This window comes from Schistocerca americana, chromosome 1 (genome assembly GCF_021461395.2).
Source record: "Schistocerca americana isolate TAMUIC-IGC-003095 chromosome 1, iqSchAmer2.1, whole genome shotgun sequence".
Taxonomy (NCBI): domain Eukaryota; kingdom Metazoa; phylum Arthropoda; class Insecta; order Orthoptera; family Acrididae; genus Schistocerca; species Schistocerca americana.
The window spans coordinates 435,853,919-435,875,589 of record NC_060119.1 but is presented as its reverse complement, the minus strand read 5'-3'; the positions used below and the strand labels follow the sequence as shown (position 1 = coordinate 435,875,589).

Below are 21,671 nucleotides of genomic sequence, written 5' to 3'. Positions count from 1 at the left end.
GTCGCTCGACCAATCTGCGGCCAATTTATGCTCTGCTGTGCAGGAACATATCAAACGGAGATGACTGCCAACACTGTGAGCACCTGCCATTCAACACTGGCTGGCTTCTATCGGCTACCCTTGAGTGCCACGCTGTGCTGGACCATCATCTCAGCCACCTTCAAGTTCAGTGCTATGTGGGACTTTTATCTCAACTGTCCTTGAGCCCAAGGCATCTTTGGAATATGTTTCTAATTGTCTGTGAGCACCCGGTCTGCCCACTGCTGAGTGTGGCTTTCATCAACCTTATCATTGAGAGCACTTCCTAGGCAATGTCAAGGATGGACTTTTCCATTTGTGTTCAAGTAGTGTGGATATTTGTCCCCAGAAATTGTGTATTAAGTTACATTTTTTAGTTAATGGACCAACAGGTGTTGTTGTTGTTGCGTGTCGCACGTCTGGGCCATAGTTTCAGAAAACCTATCTGTGGAGTTTTCCTTGTGGGTTAAAAATCTTCTGTGCACGAGGGGCAGTTTTTGTTAAGCAGTCATTTCTAAACAAATTAAGTGCATACATTTTTGTATTGTATGAGACTTTTGGCCAAAAAGAGTAAAACATTGTATTTGTAAAAGACTTGCCAGTGTAAGAGTAGTAGTACCTCATGATGAATGTACATTGGAGCTTCTTCGCAGAAGCATAAACCAGCTGTTCTTCTTTTGAAGAGAATGCTTTTGAAGCTGCAAGGTTTTTATTAGTCTTCTGTCACCTTCATATCACAAATTCAACGCTGACACAGCTACAAAAACTTCCAAGTCACTTAATACAGGGCGGTAACCTGTGTGGGATTATGAACACATTGTTTAGTATAATCCAGTGCAAAGTGGCTCCATAAGGCATCAAAGCTTCACGCACATTTTGTAAAAGAAATGGGAACAGTTATTTTATTGATCACTAAATTAACAAACAATATTTAAATGTATTTATAAAAATCCCAAATTTAAGCTTAATATTTAACTGAAATGACACTAAAATGATAGTAGATGTCTCTGGTAAGCTTAAATTTCATATTTTCTGTGATGTTAACAATTGTAAAATCGGCAGTGTCAATTTTGGAGATCTGGAGTTAGATACATTTGCACAACCATATAAATTAGATATTGCGGACAATATAGCCTAGCCATGTTGCTAGGCAACATTGATGGCTACATTAATTGTAGCACCTGTTTGGCAACATTGTGAGCCACTGTAGCTCACCAGTGCTTTCATCAATACATTTATGTGCTAGAAGTGTTTAGACAGGCCATACTATGGCCATGAAATGGATGATAGTTGGTGGAAGTGAGTATGAATCATGCAGTTGCATTCCACGAGGACAAAAAATTTAACAAGGAAAGGAGAAATCAGGGTTTTGGATGCTTTCTTCTTTAAGTAAGTGAACTGCTTTTGAAACTCACGAATTGATGCTGGATAATGTACATTTTCTGGAATGGTGAAAGACAATTTGAAATATATCGTTTAAATACAGTTTGTTTGGTGTTTGTATATCTGGAATTTATGACTGTTGTATAAATACTGACCCCTGGAATATTCAATCTTTGTCTAAATAACTGCACTCTCATTCCAAGAGATCAATTCTGTTCTGGCTGCACATTGGTGTCTGTAGTAAACGTACTTTCAATTCTAATTATTGTTCTTCGTTGTCAACTCTGCCTTCAGAGTTGGACTTGAGTGCAGTTTCAAAGTGACGTCGTTTGGTGCAGATACCAGGTATCTTCAAGACATCTACATCATCATGGCTCTAATCAAACAATGCAAGAGCTGTCACCTATACGGACAGGAAGTGGTTGTATTCCACTTCCTGTCCGTATAGGTGACAGCTCTTGCATTGTTTGATTAGAGCCATGATGATGTACATCATCCCATGGTCTGTATGTTCAGGAGATCAATGGATGCTAAGCCAGTAGTAAGTTAGTTGCACATCAGGTATCCACCGGTGTTTTTCAGAGATGCTGTTCAGGACCCAACAAAATGATTCATGAAATACAACAGGTGGTATGACAAGATATGCTTGGCAAATATGTACTTTTACTTGGACAGCTCACCCCAACAGTGGTTCGAAAAGAACAAATCGAAGCTCAATAAGTGGGACAAATTTCAGGCTGGATTAAAGAAAACATTAGGTGACAGTCAACAGCAAGTCAGTTTAGCTGAAGAATGGTTGAAGAATAGGGCCCAAAGTCAAGGCAAAATGAATGTTTTGGCCCTTGGCAACTTTGCAAATTCGAATATGACAGAAGCCATCAAAGTCGGACATTTGATGAAAGGAGTTGCAGAAGATGTACCAAGCTCTTCTTGTAGACGATATCGCAACAATAGAGTAATTGATCAGCTGGTGACAGTGCATTGAGTAATATGATAGACCAGAATTATGGGATCTCCAGATGTCCGTCTTTGATATACCATGTAGCAACAGCTGTTACTATATCTTTATGTAGCAGGGATAGCATTTTCATCTGTATTTACAGGTTTTAATTTTATTTGCAATAGATTTCACAGTTAAATTTCACCATCTTCATAGTGATTGCTTTACGATACCAGATAGAGGGTACAGAAAATTGATATCTTCTATGCTGAACCTTCTTTCTTGCTTAAGGTGGCAGTGGCAGTAGCACATACAAAATGGTGGTGTCACACTATAAGAAGGAAGTAAAATTCATCACAGCAGACATAATTTTTTTCACCATCTGTGAGAGAGTGGAGTTTTGCAAGATCTATGTTTGCGGAATCTATGTTGATTTTTATAAAAGTTTTTGTTTTCCAAAAACATCACAAAGCACGAACATGAAACATGTTCCATAAGTTTACAACAGATTGACATCATTGATATATGTCTGCAATTATGTGTGTCTGTCCTGTGATCCTTTTTGAAAACCAGAATGGCCTGCGTATTTTACCTTATTTGCATAATCTCTGTAGAACCTCATAGAAATCTCATCCAGTCCACTTGCCTTTCCACCGTTGAGCAGTTTTAGTTGATTTTATATTCTGTGATTGTTTACTTCAGTATATGTGATTTCGGAATTTGTGCGACAATTGAATTTTGGAACTGTATCACAATCTTCCACAGCGAAATGATTTTGGAAGATTGCTGTATTTCAGTCATCTGTTGTCATCTGTTTTGGCAAATGTGTGGTCACTGAATGAATAGTGACTGACTTAACATAAGACAAAATCTTCTTGGGAGTTTGACAGATCATTTGGCAAAATTTTTAATTTCGGATTTGTTGAATGCTCCTCGCATTACTCTTCTTATGCACAGTTATGCTTCATTCACATTACGTACGGTATGCTGTGACTTTGATTAAATTGGGGGATGAAGCAGTCTTTGCTCTCTTAGCAACTCTTTAATATGGCTATTGAACCACGGTGAGTCTTTTCCATTTCTCACAACCTTGCAAGGTACATATTTGCCTAAAGCATATTGTTCAATATTTCTGAGTTTTATCCATTAGTGCTCAATATCTCTGTCCTCAGGGATGAATATTTGATTTTGTGTACTTGGATATTATATTGATGCTGTCACAGACATACAACGTATTTCTCGATGTTGACTGTTATGAGAAGTTTCCCTCCCTTAGTTATTAGGAGGTCTAAGACATTGCCTTCACACATCTGTTCTCTTGCTAGCTGCTCAAAGTGTGGTAATTTTCAGACAAAACTTTCAGAACAGCCTCATACAGATCTACTTCTCCACTGTCAGTTTTAATTGCATGATTCTCCCTTTCTATATCTTGCTAGTTGGTGCCTCCACTCATTACAGTAGCATGATAACATTATCGTGACAGTCTCAAGTTGTGTCTGAAGCATTCTGCCACTATTACTCATGACACAGACGGCCAGTAAATGCATCCAGTTAACATATTTGCCCCACTTTTAATTCTTAATTTCATCCAAATTATTTCACATTTGGAATCTGTAGTAACCTCAGTAGATGCTATAGATTTCGTTAAGGAAATAAATACACTACCACGACTGGTGCCTAATCTATACTTGTGATGTATATTCCTACCCAAATTTACGATTTTGCTGTTGTTCACTTCTATTTTCAGAAGATAGACTAATTCTGGGACCTTTCCATGGATGTTCCTGCAGTTTGCTAATAACACATTAACATTTTCTCTTTTCAATCTGCAAGGCTATAATTCCTTTTCTGTGAGTAATGTGACTGATCTGTCTTTTGACTTCTTCATGTTCGTTAGGCTGTTCCCATATTTTGCAAAAAAAGTTGTCTGCATTATAATTTGTAGTGCCATAACTCCTTTGGGTCAGGAATAATGGATTGTCAAACTCCATCCAAATTACAGAGTAAGCTGAAGCTTCGCAGAAATTCATGCAAGTTATTAGGTACATTTGGTGCACATTTCAACAGAATTGAAGATAATTGATCTGGAACCCCTAGATCACTTGGTGTGCAATGGCCCATTACATTAATTTTTGCTCATAGGTCTGTACTATTTTAGTATAATTTTTTGTTACTGCAGTGGATTAGTCTACAGACCGGTCCAGGATATATCAAATTAAAAGAAGCTGTGGTAATGTTAGGAATGTGACTCAGGGAAGGTGCCATATACAGTGCATAAATGTTGTTTGAGTACCTGCGGATCTAAAACGGGGAAAAAACAATGAAATATGTAGCTGCTCTCAAACTGTTATTGCTATTGTATGCCCATGTCTCATTTTCTCCGATATAAAGTAGCACTTTGCATTAAGGTGATTTCTGAAAACAGTACTGTTAAGACACTTTGCTGTTGCTCTTTTTTTTTAATGCAACTACACAGATTCATAACACAAGTGCAGTCAGTTTATACAACATAGATTGCATTACATGTTTTGAAAATAGCATGAAAGTTTGCCCCTGCAAAAGTTTAAATAGCCATCAGTTAAGCAGATTTAAGTACTACTTAAGGATGGATGCTTTCTTCATAAAATTCTTTCAGTCATATGGATCGGCTCCTTAAACATAAGCTCCCTCCGATGATAAAAAATGGCTCTAAGGAAATTTCTTTAATCTTTTCCCTTGAAATGTGAGCTCTGCCCATCTTCTTCTGGAAATATGAAAGCTTAAATCAGATTTATTGTACTTGCTAAGAAACTTTATTTTTGTTGAACATTTTCTCCTTGTGGTTTACATGGGCAAACAAAATTCATTTAATCCCCTTATGTTTTATCAACAGCACCCTTTTCATGAGATATTTCAAAAAAGTTCAAATAAATTGGAAACCCGAAGCCCATTACATGATATTTAAACTGGAGAAACATAAATCTGTTTCTGAACTGTAATGTTCCTGCATTTGACTGAGTGTGCACTTTTGATTGTTAGATTTTTGTTCTGTAATATCACATAATGTGCTTCTATGAAATACGGTGATGGCATATTTACCATGCTTCAGTGAATAAGATACTACACCCTTTAAGACTGAAGACAGACCTATTTTCTCATATGGAGGACCGTATGCCACTGAATTGCATGTTGTCTGTTGCTCAGTGAGCTCACATTTCATTTCCTTGATTTTTTGATAATGCAGTTCTTTACAAAATCAATATGCAACACCAGCTCCTCATGTTTCAGATCAATGTAAACGGTATTGTAATTCTTGATGTTGTGTTCACGGTATGTATGTATGAATGAGAACACTTTTCATAAGACTTTTTCGTTGGACCTACAAAATTAAGTGCTTCTAACACTTCAGTTTCCTTCACATGATTAGATTGTGTAGACACTCATCGAAAGAACTGAACAGATCACTCGTGAGAGGCAGATATGTCACCACAGCGCTTGCCAATCCTGTGAGCACTTCACCTATTACACAATTTTCGTAGATGATACTGTGTGTTGAACAAGCACTGTCAATAATAATGACATTACTTAAGACACAGAACATTCAGATCATTGATTCCTGAAGAAATTGTGTCTAATAAAGAACTAGTGAAGGGTTTCCTACTACTTTTTGAGGGAACTGGCACAGGGAGAGAATCTGCACAATAAACTCAGTTTCGGTGTGGGCAATAGCTGGCTAAGACTGTTGATGTTTTATCTCCCTGCACAAATTAATAAATAAATAAATAACTAAATAAATGATGTTGCATAGTTCCTTAGTCATAGTTGGAAGCGCACAGGCAGTTTAGGGTAACAGTAACTCTGTATTTTCATTATGGAAGCAGAGGCATACATTATGGCCTTTACGTGTTCTGGACAAGATCTGATCTGCTTTGATTCATAAAACATCGTATGACTTTCCCATTTAAAAAAATTCATATACATCATTCACATGAAGGTATAAAAGTTATTTTTATTTATGTACTCAGCTGTCTTTGTAGACTTGCAGGTGTTTTTGACAGAGCGAAGTTGGTTTATATAGTCTGTAAAGCAACTCTCACACATTCAGTATTATTAACATAATGATATTGTGTCAATATATTATGTGAAAGAGAATGGCACAATATCACTGTGCAATATTTATGTCTGACATGCATCAGTTAGAACTCTGCCTACAAAAAGAACGTGTCTGCAATGGATGATATGGAATTTGTATGGATTGTGACAGAGTTGCTTGCCCTTCAAAACACAAGCAGAAGTTGTGCAATATGGAAGCAAGTCTGAGAACCATTTTTTGAGTATTTCAATGGATCAGGGACTTCTACTTCACAGCATAGTTTGGTAAGCCACAACTACTACTAATTACAATTAAACAAGTGAACTGCAAAATTTATCATGTACATGTTTTCCACGTATTTCTCTTCTGTAACTACTGCTACAAAAAAGATAAAACAATAATGGTGATGGAAATCTACATGATCTTAATATGAACTTTGACAAATGTTGCACGAAAAATAAACGTTTATGCTCACTAGTCGGCCGACAAGATTTTGTTTGTCAGTTATGAGAACAGCTGCAAGAAAAATAAATGTTTCACTGTACTGTCATGACGCCATGTTTTCAATTTCCGGTGCTGTTGAGAACAATGAGGCACCTGGGATTTTCTGATCAAACAAAGAACTTCATTTCTTTAAAGTAACACATAGTGCTTTCATTTACATCTTCCAGCTCACATGCTGATTGTTATTATTTACTTTTTCTTTTCTTTGCAGAAATTCATTTGGAATTGAATTTCTCTTGGTCTCACCAGGAACTGATATGTATTGAACAATACCTCTCTCACATGGTACAATATAGTGCATATTATATTGAATGAGTGTCAGTTCTCTGTATCATCGTCTTCAATATTGTGGAGATAGAAAATACCTCTTCAGTTGTAAAGCTTTTTTATTTTCCAATGCTTAGACCACAACTGGTTACGGGCTATTATGTGCCCATCATCAGATGTAATACTCAAAATAACAAGAAATCGAAGCTAATAATAATTTTTATTTGCACTAGTACACATGAGGGAACAAAAAAAGAAATGCCATATAACATTTTTAGCCAAAAACGGTGGGGTTAGGTGCTGTGAAACATAAATCAATGGTAAAGTGATACCAGGCAGTACAGCAGACAACTGTTTAGGTAAAGAAGTATGGAATGAGCATCAGGACACTGAAGTTTTGTTTTGCAGCCCCAGGTGCCACGATGGAGGGAATAGGATGCAGTGTGCCACCAGTGAGTGCAGAGTGTGGAGCAGTTTACTCAGAGGAGGAAGTAAACTGATAAACCATTTGTTGATGGGACGAATAACATGAGACCAACTAACTTGGCAATTCACAATTTGACTTGGTGATTTTACATGAAAAATGAGAAAATATTAAAGAGAAAGTTGCATGAAAAGCATTAAGACTATGTTATGGATGGTAAGGAGTCTGAACAGAACTGTCATAAAACTCCTAACTGGAAACCAGCAACTTAAAGCTTACACACAAACCGTAAAACACAATGAATCTTTTTCTTCTTCACGAGTGGCATGCAGATTTTAGTTTAGCGTTGACACATATGGTGACATGGAATATCATGCCATAGTCATGAACTAAAAGAACATACAAGTGTCACTCCTATTAACGAAAACATCTTGCTGCTAAGCAAAAAGAGTCCCACTGTCAAAAACCTGTATACTATTTAATAGCTAACAGTAATGGGAATAAAGGGACACATTGAAACTAGGAGAAATATAGCAAGGTAATAACACTGCTAACTAAAAGCCAGTGGCTCAACAAGGCTTGCATAAGATAAAGATGTGAGAGTTAAATAAACTTTACATTATGGATGACAGGCAAATTTTAATTTTTTAGGATGCAGATGATGCACAATAATGTGCCATAGTCACAGACTAAAAAGTAAACATATTCAAACTTCTATTAAAAAAGAACATTTTACAGCTATGCAGGATAGAAACTGGCTGGACCTTGAAGTCTTCACTATGGGAAATAGGCAAATGTGTTTCACTATTTCCCATAGTGAAGACTAGAAGTTTGCATATTTTCAATTTTTTAGTCTATGACTATGGTGTGTTATTGTACATAATTACCTGTGTCATTAAATTTAAATTTGCCTGTTATTCACGATGCAGAATTTAATTGTTTCATGTCTTATCTTACGTAAGCCTAGTTGAGTTGCCAACTTTTACTTAAGTTTTGTTACCTTGCTGTATTGCTCCTATTTTCAATGTTTTCCTTTATTGATGTTACTGCTAACTATTAAAAGTTAGAGGAGTTTTTCAAAGTGAGGACTTAAAGATTGAGCTACCGTCCATTTTGCTTAGCAGCAAGTTGTTTTTTAATAGGAGTGACACATGTATATGTTCTTTTAGCTCGTGAGTGTGGCCCATTATTCCATGTTACCATAGGTGTCCCAACTAAATTAAAATTTGTGTGCCACTCATGAAAAAGAAAAAAATGTATTGTGTTTTATGGCTTATGCACAAATGAAAAAGAAAAAAAAGTGTTTTACGGGTTATGCGTAAGCTTTGCACAGGCTTCCATTTAGGAGTTTTACTTCAGTTCTATTCCGCCCCTGATTCAGTATATTCTTTCACCACTCATAATGTGCACTTAATGCTTTTCGTGAATTTTTTTTTGTAATGTTTTTTTTTCCCTTTTGCATGTAAATCACTAATTTAAATTCGAGTGATTGGGCTAATTGGTCTGGCATTATTCTTCCTATCAACTGTTGGCAATAGTTTTGCCAATCTAGTTTACCAGTTTACTTCCTCCTTCATGTAAGCTACTCTGTGCCCTGCGCTTGTTAGTAGAATATCACGTTCTATTCTCTCTGTCATGGCGCTTGTGTTCGCAACGCAAATTGTAAGCATTATGGTGTTCATTCCATATTTCTTTACCCAGGCTGTTATCCATTGTATTGTCTGATGTCACTTCGGTATTAACTTATGTTTTCTGAAAATGTTACATGTTTCTTCTTTTTTGCTTTTCTCATGTGTACTAGTGCATATAAAAATTATTATTAGCTCCAGTCTCTTGTTTATTTGCAGCATCACCTGATGATGAGCATGTAATAGCCTAAAATTGGTCGTGGTCTAAGGATGGGGGAGGGGGGGGGGGGGACAAACTTTTCAACTTGTGCAGTATTTTTAATCTCTACTATAATACTGAATTGCGGATGTTCCTCCGGCAGGATTGCTTTCTCAGTATATTGTGCAAACTATATTGAGTGTGTGAGCCTGTATCGTGGGCAACTACAGAAATTTATCGAGTGGGTAAGGTTCTAAGCTTACTGTTGTTACATAACAGATTTGGTGAATGTATGTTCCTAGCCTAAGTATTGAGACTGACTGGGTGTATACAGAACTTCTCATTTCTAATGATTATGTTATTAACCAGTGAAAATAATCAGTTTTTGAAAATGTGAGTGGATAGATAACTAATTCACCAGTTGGTGGCAAGAGAAAACACATTATCAAAGTAGTGAAAATTTGCAAGCTTTTGGAGTGAGTGACTCCTCCTCCTCCTCCTCCTCCTGCTCCTCGTCCTGGCAGAAGGGTTGAAGCGGGAGGAAGAGGGATGAAGGAAGAGGAGGTTTAGAAAATGGGGAGAGTTACGGAAAAGTTGCTCAGAACGCTGGGTTTAGGAAAGACTTACCAGGCAGGATAAGGAAAGACTTGCTTAAGCTATTTATTATGTCCAAACTTACCATCTGAGAAAGTCAGGAAGAAAGGCCGAAGCACAAGCCGAGCCCTTCTAAATTTTTTGAGATGTGACTAAGACTAGTTTAACAAAGCCATAAGACTTAGCTATTTGAAACAACATGGCTGTTCTTGCCAACTCCAAATACAAAACAATTCAATCAAGGGTGTAATAGGGCATGTTGTATTTGTTCTTAATAATTTTATTTTTCTTGTGTATTTTCTCCGTTGCATCAAGCTCAAGTTTCAGCTAGAAAAAATTATTAACAGTGGATGGTTGCTCATGAAACTGTCAAAAACACAGTTGCACAAGAATGATAACCCAGAGAGAATGTTAACTGTGGGGTGATAGATTTGTTTTACTACGGCAAAAAAGCCTTTCCCACTTGTTCAGTATTTTAAAGTTTATTAGTAACGATGTTAAAAAATGTTTGTTTTGTTGTTTTCATTTTTTAATAGTGAATATTTATTTTCTTTAGGAGACTACAGAACCTTAGTTGGACATAGCATTCCGTACAGAGAACTGGGTTATTCATCTTTGGAACATTTTCTAAAGACTGTTGAAGATATGCGAATTTTCACTGGTTCAAATGGTGAATTGATGTTTGATACCATCCCTAAAGAAAACACTGCTCATTTGGCTGCTTTGGTAGCTAAGCAGAAGTCTGCACCCAAAAAACTGAAATTTCCATTGAAGAATGTAAGTACTGTTGGTTTGCTATGGCATATTGATAATTTTTTTTCCAAATTATGGGAGTAAAACTTCCCCAATCCTTTACAAATCGCAGCAGTGGTGTTACATGTGATTATTTTAAAAAGTTCAAGAACAGATGTTAAAGGTCAACAGGTACAAGAGGAAATTTCATAATTTCTTCTTCTTTGCTTGCTTTAGGAGGAAGATATGAGTGCAGTTAGGACTGTATTGGTTGAAAGAAATCCACAAAATTTTGTACTGGGATGGAAGCAGCTTATCAACATGGTGGTGTATTTACTGATGCTTTTGGGCTAGACTTTATATTATTATTTGGGAAATAGATCCTTATTTTTATGTATGTATGATGATTAGTCTGAATGTTGGGCACATTACATACAAGCTATTCAGACAAAAAAAAACCTAATGCGACAAACACAGTAGCATGAGTATGCTTAGTGTACATAATGTCATGTAATACTTTCATATTCCATCCTTTTATAGATTGCAGTTTAATTTATATGATAGTTATTAAATACACACATCAGAAAAGTTTTGCATCACCCCAGTACTTAGAAGTCCTGAAGACAGGCGTTGACTGTGGATATTGTATCACAGATACAGTCCCTTTGACTGTTCAGAGACATTACTAAACCTGCCCAAAGATATAAACATCCATACATGAGCAGTGCCTTTTAGATGGAGGGGGGTCCGACAGCCGATCAGTTCCAGCCATTCCACCAGGACGGAGGTACATGGTTCATGTTGTCTGTAGTTCAACAATGCCTAGATGGTCAATACCGCTGTTTGATCATGGCCACATTGTTACTTTCTGCCAGGAAGGGCTCTCAATAAGGGAAGTGTCCAGGTGTCTCGGAGTGAACCAAAGCGATGTTGTTCAGACATGGAGGAGATACAGAGAGACAGGAACTGTCGATGACATGCCTTGCTCAGGCCGCCCAAGGGGCACTACTGCAGTAGATGACTGCTGTCTACAGATTATGGCTTGGAGGAACCTTGACAACAACACAACCATGTTGAATAATGCTTTTCGTGTAGCCACAGGGCGTCGTGTTACAACTCAAACTGTGCCGAATAGGATGCAAGACGCGCAACTTCACTCCCGATGTCTGTGGCGAGGTCCATCTTTGCAACCACGACACCATGCAGCGCAGTACTATTGGGCACAACAACATGCCAAATGGAACGCTCAGGATTGGCATCACATTCTCTTCACCAATGAGTTTCGCATATGCCTTCAACCAGACAATCGTTGGAGAGGTGTTTGGTTACAGCCTGATCAGGCTGAACGCCTTAGACACACTGTCCAGCGAGTGCAGCAAGATGGAAGTTCCCTGATATTTTGGGGTGGCATTATGTGGGGCCGACGGATGCTGCTGGTGGTCATGGTTGGTGCCGTAATGGCTGTACAATACATGAATGCCATCCTCTGACTGACAGTGCAACCATATTGGCAGCATATTGGCAAGGCATTCGTCTCCATGAACGACAGTTCGTGCTCCCATCGTGCACATCTTGTGAATGACTTCCTTCAGGATAATGACATCGCTCAACTAGAATGGCCAGCATGTTCTCCAGACGTGAACCTTATTGAACATGCCTGGGATATGCCACAACGAATACAGGCATGCATCAATGCAAGATGTGCTACTGGGTATTAGAGGTATTGATGTGTACAGCAATCTAGACCACCACCTCTGAAGGTCTCGCTGTGTGGTGGTACAACATGCAATGTGTGGTTTTCATGAGCAATAAAAAGGCCAGAAATATTGTTTATGTTGATCTATATTCCAATTTTTTGTTACAGGTTCCCGGAACTCTCGGAACTGAGGTGATGCAAAACTTTTTTTGATGTCTGTACCTTTTGGATGTATTTGTGAACATTTTACAGTACACCTCATTTGAAGTAGTCAGTCTTCGTGAAATTGAAAATGCAATCTTTGAGGAATGTATCTATATAATGTGGGAAATAAGTCTTACCGTAACTATGGGTCTAATATACTTAAGAACTGAGTTTAGATAGAACAGAGGAAAGGGGGTTCATCAGGAAAGTTATGGACTTGTCATCAAAGTGTAAGGTATATTGTGCATTTTCATTTGCTTGTATCTCTTTCAGTTAATTGAGGTGAGTTTGGGTTTCCACATGACAAATGTGAGCAGTTGTAATTAACCCACACCTGTTGCCACTCTTGTGCCATTTTTGTTAATATTTTGATAGTTGTTATGTAGACACTTGGATCCACTTGTAGATATTATCATCATTACGAAGCTTACATTCACACCACACTAACAGTTAGTGTTTATTTGTGTTAATGTGTATTTATTGTTTGTTCACAATGTTCTGGGAGGGGTGGGAGAGGGATGGTTTTGGGGATGATGATGATGCATACTTCATGCATTGATCTTTTGATAGACACAAAAATTTCAACTTACTTTTGCCTGCGTCCTTTTTTGAACAGAGTGTGCAGCAATGTGCTTACTGCTTTGGCAGAACAGCACACACACACACACACACACACACACACACACACACACACACACAGAGAGAGAGAGAGAGAGAGAGAGAGAGAGAGAGAGAGAGAGTATTGTTAGATCACCATTGTTGGCAGTGGTCGAACACAGAACACTCTTGGCCTGAATTGACTGACTTCTACAGGCTCCCGCTGATACGTAACTAGGGACCCCTCATTCTGGGCGTTGTGAACATACTATACTTTATTACCCATATCAAACCAAATATTTATTGTTAATGGTAGAATTGTATTTTGAGTTGTCTGTCTTTATAGGCTGCGCCAAGCAGATCACGAAATTTTCCGCCAGGAAACAAGTGGAATTCCAAAAAACCTGAATCGAAGCCTTCCTCTAGAAGACAGCCAATTACTGTCACACTCAGTGGAAAAGGAGCTCAGTCAAATAATCAGTCAAACTCAGTGGTAATCAAATATTGTTGAACAGTTAAATAAGATTTTATAACATTAGCTATGTCTCTTTTATATTTACTTTGTTTATGTGCTTTGAAATAGCATTTCCTTTAGTTGAATGTGACAAAGCAATAAAAAATTGATGGTATTAAAAATACTGACTTTCAAGGCAGCAACACATTCTCACAGAAATGTGAAGGTTGCCAAATTGTTTGGATTTTGGAATACTGATTCTTACTTTAAGAATAGGCATTAAAGTTACCCTGACTCTACATCTAGGAAAAACTGCAGGATACGGCAATTTTGAAAGCAGTGAGTCACAAGTAAGATAAAAATTGAAGTTTAAGAAGGTGAAAATGGCAGAGAAGAAGATAGAAAGGGTAGTTTTAAGTTTCCTGCTGTCATTCGGATGGGTCAACAGTGTAATCGGGTAAGAGTAGGGATGAGATTAACTGTGACGATGGTAAAAGAACTTTCCTAGTAATGAATGAATGTCATGTGGCTAGGGCTTCCCGTCTGGTATATTTATGCAAAGCAATAAGAGGGAAGCACTTAAATAACAACCTAATCCATAGAAACTGTTGGAACCCCACTTCTCTCTGAGTGGACTGCAGTGACATTATAGAGAAGGGAAAGATAAATGTAGATGACATGTATACAACAGGAATGAAGCAACAAATAATGATTAGATAAATGTAAAAAAAAACCTCAGAAGAGATGAAATATTGATATGTAACAGATTTGAATCGGTTAGAATTGGAAGAGCAGTGACTATGAGCAAGGAATGAAAACATAGATTTTATTGTTTATCCAACATTAAGGATAGGTGTGAATGAAAGCAATGGGTTATTTTTATAAGAGCCCATATCTTGCAGAGATTATGATTTTGTGAGGCTGCTTTTGGAAATGTGGAAAGAAGAGTGAATAGAATTCATCTCATTTCTGGGCATTGTGAAAGTACATGGTAGTTTGGGTGTAGGTGATTGATGCATTCCATTTCAGGATACATGGAAATACACTGACACAAGAAAAATGAAAGTTGGTAGGTGTGTTTCTACATCTGAAAGATTATGACTATTCAGATTTTGCAATAGTGACATAAGAGAATTTCAAGTAACGACTCTAGTACGATGCAAATCAGGTTTGCTGTAAATATAGGTTGTAATGATTGTGAGCATTAGTTACCTGTGAGTTTGGATGTGGTGAATTCATGTTAGTCAAGAATACCTTGGACGCAACAAAGACACCATTGAAACTTCCTGGCAGATTAAAACTGTGTGCCCGAGCGAGACTCGAACTCGGGACCTTTGCCTTTCGCGGGCAAGTGCTCTACCAACTGAGCTACCGAAGCACGACTCACGCCCGGTACTCACAGCTTTACTTCTGCCAGTACCTCGTCTCCTACCTTCCAAACTTTACAGAAGCTCTCCTGCGAACCTTGCAGAACTAGCACTCCTGAAAGAAAGGATATTGCGGAGACATGGCTTAGCCACAGCCTGGGGGATGTTTCCAGAATGAGATTTTCACTCTGCAGCGGAGTGTGTGCTGATATGAAACTTCCTGGCAGATTAAAACTGTGTGCCCGACCGAGACTCGAACTCGGGACCTTTGCCTTTCGCGGGCAAGTGCTCTACCAACTGAGCTACCGAAGCACGACTCACGCCCGGTACTCACAGCTTTACTTCTGCCAGTACCTCGTCTCCTACCTTCCAAACTTTACAGAAGCTCTCCTGCGAACCTTGCAGAACTAGCACTCCTGAAAGAAAGGATATTGCGGAGACATGGCTTAGCCACAGCCTGGGGGATGTTTCCAGAATGAGATTTTCACTCTGCAGCGGAGTGTGCGCTGATATGGAACTTCCTGGCAGATTAAAACTGTGTGCCCGACCGAGACTCGAACTCGGGACCTTTGCCTTTCGCGGGCAAGTGCTCTACCAACTGAGCTACCGAAGCACGACTCACACCCGGTACTCACAGCTTTACTTCTGCCAGTACCTCGTCTCCTACCTTCCAAACTTTACAGAAGCTCTCCTGCGAACCTTGCAGAACTAGCACTCCTGAAAGAAAGGATATTGCGGAGACATGGCTTAGCCACAGCCTGGGGGATGTTTCCAGAATGAGATTTTCACTCTGCAGCGGAGTGTGCGCTGATATGAAACTTCCTGGCAGATTAAAACTGTGTGCCCGACCGAGACTCGAACTCGGGACCTTTGCATTTCGCGGGCAAGTGCTCTACCAACTGAGCTACCGAAGCACGACTCACGCCCGGTACTCACAGCTTTACTTCTGCCAGTACCTCGTCTTCTACCTTCCAAACTTTACAGAAGCTCTCCTGCGAACCTTGCAGAACTAGCACTCCTGAAAGAAAGGATATTGCGGAGACATGGCTTAGCCACAGCCTGGGGGATGTTTCCAGAATGAGATTTTCACTCTGCAGCGGAGTGTGCGCTGATATGAAACTTCCTGGCAGATTAAAACTGTGTGCCCGACCGAGACTCGAACTCGGGACCTTTGCCTTTCGCGGGCAAGTGCTCTACCAACTGAGCTACCGAAGCACGACTCACGTCCGGTACTCACAGCTTTACTTCTGCCAGTACCTCGTCTCCTACCTTCCAAACTTTACAGAAGCTCTCCTGCGAACCTTGCAGAACTAGCACTCCTGAGAGAAAGGATATTGCGGAGACATGGCTTAGCCACAGCCTGGGGGATGTTTCCAGAATGAGATTTTCACTCTGCAGCGGAGTGTGCGCTGATATGAAACTTCCTGGCAGATTAAAACTGTGTGCCCGACCGAGACTCGAACTCGGGACCTTTGCCTTTCGCGGGCAAGTGCTCTACCAACTGAGCTACCGAAGCACGACTCACGCCCGGTACTCACAGCTTTACTTCTGCCAGTACCTCGTCTCCTACCTTCCAAACTTTACAGAAGCTCTCCTGCGAACCTTGCAGAACTAGCACTCCTGAAAGAAAGGATATTGCGGAGACATGGCTTAGCCACAGCCTGGGGGATGTTTCCAGAATGAAATTTTCACTCTGCAGCGGAGTGTGCGCTGATATGGAACTTCCTGGCAGATTAAAACTGTGTGCCCGACTGAGACTCAAACTCGGGACCTTTGCCTTTCACGGGCAAGTGCTCTACCAACTGTGTGTGTGTGTGTGTGTGTGTGTGTGTGTGTGTGTGCGCGCGCGCGTGTGTATGCGTGTGTGCGTGCGTGTATTGTTGACAAAGGCCAACGGCCGAAAGCTTTAATTGTTAAAGTCTTTTTGTTGTGCCTATCTGCAACTCAGCATCTCCGCTATATGGTGAGTAGCAACTTTCCTTCTCGTAATATTGTTACAGTCCATCCTGAATTTTCCATTGTTTGATTACTCTACATTAATTATATTTTGGTGTTGTGACTTTTTCCTGTCACTGTGTGTTGCATGACTGCAAAATGAGATGCAGAATACTGTTGTGCTGTCCGAAATACAGTGATTTGTTGCATTTGAAATTTTTCTTCACTTACAAACATTGCAAAGGTGACATGAGGAAAACAATTTTTGAACTATGTTGCATGAAGTGAAGGGAGAATTGATATGACTGTATTCAGTAAATGTATGCTTAAAAGTTTCATTTGCCATAGATTGATGCAGAATGTGTTCCTTCTGTTATGGCCCCCTCCCCCCTCCCCCTCCACCCCCCCTCCTTTTAAATGGACATAGCACATTTTCTTCATTGTCATTGACCTATCCCGCTATGTGTTCATTCTCTAATGATGTAATTATTGATGGGACTGTAAACCTTATTATTCCAGCACTGTAATCTGGTTGTGTTAGTCAACTAGCTTCAAGGAAGGACATTGTCCAAAAGCACAGTTTCAATTTCAATATTGTTAATGTACTTGTCAAATTCTTAACACCTTCACTATACATCGAGTAGTTACTTTTACATCTTCAAACAGTAAAGTTGATGATGTTTGCAAATGTAAACAGATATCTCCAATATGATACATATAAGATTATTTCAAATTATAATTTGTTTTTCTCCTGAGAGCAATACTTCGGTCTAATTGAAGCTCCTCATGAGATGGCATGAGTAAACAGGTTTTGCCTATGTATTGGTTCTAAAACAAACCTAATGCAAAAGCAGGGAAGCTGTTAGAGGAAACAGTGGAAATTGGTTATAATGTTTAATTTCATAATTGTGTAAATAAAACTTTGGTAAATTGAATTCCACACTATTTGGCACATTTCTCCACACACACTGTTCATTGTCTCAGTAGCTTCTCATCCCATCCTATATTATGACAACTGAGTGAGGTGGTGGGTGGTGCAGTGTTTAAGACTTTAAACTTGCATTTTGAAAGAGTGGGGTTCATATCCCCTTCTGCTTTAGATTTGCTGCGATTTCCTGAAAGACGTTAAGGTGATTACTGGGGCAGTTTCATGGGAAATAACACAACCAGTGTCCATCCCAGTCCTTGTTTGAGTTTATGCTGTCTTGAATGACTTCATTGTTAACATTACTTAAAATCTTAAGTATTCTTTATTAATAATGGACTGAATCCCTCTCGTCAGTTGTGAGACAAACCAGTAAATAATGAAAAAGAAGTGGCCTTGAAGGAATGGGGGAATTTTTAAGTCATAATGACATGGCTATTTGTATTTATTATGTCATGACAGTATTATCAATTACTTAATTAATGCTAGTTGATATTAACATAATACATTGAATAGTTCTTGAACTTATATGTCCAACAAGTATTGTAATTGGTTTCCATATGCAACATGTGTGTCCTCGGTGCCAACTTTTTGTTTTCCAGTGCAATTGAATATGTAACAAATAGTGCAGCTACTGTTGTCTCACAGCTGATATATTCAAGTGAAATTAAGCTTAAAGTGCCTAGTAGATTTAAAAAAAAGAATATTTTTAAATGTCATGTGCTAGAATTGAAAAAGGATCTGTGGATGGTGTAGTACAGTTCTTGGTTTGTAATTACAAAGGACTCTGTTTAATTTTGGAATATTGAGCACCATTCCTTTCTCTCCATGTTTCAGGATTACTCTGTTAGGATATGATGTAAAAACAGTTGTCATTGTACTGTTTGTTTCTTTTTTTCTGAAAAAATCGTTTCAACATGTGAAGAATATAATATTTGTCACCTGCTTTGTAGGTCCGAACGGTTCAGTCATCTTGGACACCAGGCCGACCAGACAACTACGAAAAACCACCACGGTTTTCAAGAGGGGGTGCTATACCTTCACCACAACCAACAGATGCACACATTCCATCACTATTTGATAGAGCACCACCATTGTACCCAGAATCGCATTACAGTTTGCCTACAACTGTTGATCGTGTAAGGAATTCAGTTTAGTATAGAGAATGGTACTTCACCATATTTTAGTGATTACAGACTGTTATGTGACGTTTGTCATTTCAGGTTTTGTCTTAATAGAATGTTTTACAAAATGTGAATTAAAATGTGGCACCTGAGGATATGTCACTACAAAGCAACAGGGCAAGGAGTGCTGCAAAGGTGGGGAAGTGATCAAAGAGATAAACAGTGTGACTAGGGAATATTGGATAAAAGCAGACGGTATGAGAGGTGGTTGGAAAAGTCAGCTCTGGTGAAGTACGTAGTTGAGGCATATTGATGAGTTAGTTTGAGTGAGGAAAACATGAGAGTGGTTATTAATATAGGTACTGAGTGATTTGGGTTTAGAGCAGGTGTGCTTACTGCAGATGGCTAGGCTATAGGGAAGGAAACACTTCTGCATCTATGTCTGTACCCAGTAAATCACAGTGAAGTGCATGACAGATGGTAACTTTTTTTAACATTGATTTCGAAGGGGTGGAGGTTGTTTTTGTAGAGATTTTGTTGATTACTGGCTGGACTGATGTGAACGGAGGTGTGGATATTAACTTCATTGAGATGAATGGAGGTAGTTTTGGATTTGGGGAAGGACCAGGTGAATTTTACCAGGGAAAAGAATTTATGTTATAGCAGAAAGAATAGTAATTCATCTTCACTGTGAGTGCAGACCACAAAGCAAGGGTGCAAAGCTTTTTGAGAGGTGAGGAATGCCTGCATCATGTGGTCCATGGAAAAGCCTGCGTAGAATGGGTCCAAACTACTTCCTATAGCCATATGCTTGATGTGTTTTTAAGTATGTCTCTTATACGTAGAGAGATCAGGCAAATAGTAATGACAGGCAACTTAACTGTAGAATGTGTAGAAATACTGTGCTGCATAAGGCATGGCACTGCTGGTATACTGTTCTTGCATTTCTGTGCTAGTCGCAACTTGGTCCAATTGTCATGTTTCTTCCAAGAACAGCACAGACCTCCAGATACAAAGGTTAATGATTTGACAGTCAAGTAATAGAAAAACTGAATAAAAATTCCAAGTACTTCTAACAGACTCATTTAAAAATAGACAAATACAGGTGGGAGAAGATTGGAAGGGAAGGGCAGGTCACTCAGTCCCTAGGTTAAGAGGTACTAATGCATTCTGAGGACACTTCCCCCTTTATCTTTGTCTCCCTGTTTCCTCCCAGGAGGTTATTTCTGCTCAGTTCAGGCTATGAGTGATCAGTGTCTCCTTTCCAATCTTCACAAACCCATTCCTTTATCCACTCAGAGGAAGGAATTAACAGATTCAAAATCTGGGTGTAATTTTTTTTTCTATTTTTAAATATGTCTGTTGTTAATACCTGCAATTTCACCTCCATAGGGTAAGTAGTGAACAGCCATTCTGTCTCCTTGTAATTTTACAGTTTGCTTAAATAAATTTCTTTGACATAAAGAATGAAAAAATGCTGTTAGAAGTGAATTTAGATAACTTGGTGATAACATTGTACTGTTGTGAAAAGATCTTGAGAAAGATAAGGCCACACATTCAAGTCTGCATATACTGTCAATGGCTGAAAATTGGATAGACACTAGTGACACATCAGAGAAGGAAAAATAAACTTGAAAGACATAAGTTAAATAAATAGAAAAAGACATAAGTTAAATAAATAGAAAATAATGGGGAGAGGGAAGAAGAATGTGCAGTAAAGAGAGAGAGAGAGAGAGAGAGAGAGAGAGAGAGAGAGAGAGAGAGAGAGATAATGTTGCTAAAGTGACACCTTATAGACATTTCCAAACTATCAATTTTGGATGAAGTTGCCAGTTGTACGAGAACATCTGTCATGCATACTTGTTGTCTGTTGTCATACCTCTTGAAGGTTGAATCAAATGTGCCTCATCAACAGTTTCTTTCTGTAAGTTCATTTCTTGCTCATGAACTCTGTTCCATATGCTTTCAACAACATCACATACATTCTATTTTTCCAATTTATAACAGAAAATTGTGCTTTGTGATATTCTATCATGACTCAAGACTTGACACTCACTGTAGTTGATTGACCACAGTAAGAATATCTGTTTTGATGCCACATGGTGCTTTGGATAGATAAAAAAAATCTACTCACCAAGTGGTGGCAGGGGAACACACACACACACACACACACACACACACACACACACACACAAACAATTTGAGTTTGATGGTAATGTACCAGAGGAGCCGCGAAGAGATTTTTGTTTATAGAACAACACGTATCTAATAATATAGACTATGAATGTTGAGTTGCTGATTCAGTATTCTGTACAAGTTCAGTATAAGGGTTGTTTGTTCCTTTGGTAGTCACTAGTTATTATTTATGCAGACGCTGACACAATTGATGTGAAGCTGAAACGTATGCTGACGATAGAGGTTACCCAATCATTATTTGTCAGATTAGTTTTCAACTTTAGAGTGTCTGAATGTGAAGTACTTAAATTCTTTGAAGATTTCTATTTCGATCCACTTGCTGTGTGGTCCAAATGAAATGCTCTGAGGATTATTATTTATGATTGGGGGCTCAGCATGAATCTAGACTTAAGAACAGTTTAATAATAGGATT

The 21,671-nt window shown here is 38.7% G+C and overlaps 1 protein-coding gene across 2 annotated transcripts in view; it reads left to right on the top strand.

The window, feature by feature from the left end:
• The window catches only part of LOC124602664 (tudor domain-containing protein 7A-like), a 192,789-nt gene that overhangs the window by 22,113 nt on the left and 149,005 nt on the right, over positions 1-21,671 (top strand). For both annotated transcript variants that reach the window (XM_047136338.1, XM_047136337.1), the window contains exons 3-5: positions 10,586-10,806; positions 13,605-13,751; positions 18,893-19,078. In XM_047136338.1, coding sequence (XP_046992294.1) covers positions 10,586-10,806; positions 13,605-13,751; positions 18,893-19,078 — 554 coding nt within the window. The remainder of the gene's footprint in view (positions 1-10,585; positions 10,807-13,604; positions 13,752-18,892; positions 19,079-21,671) is intronic.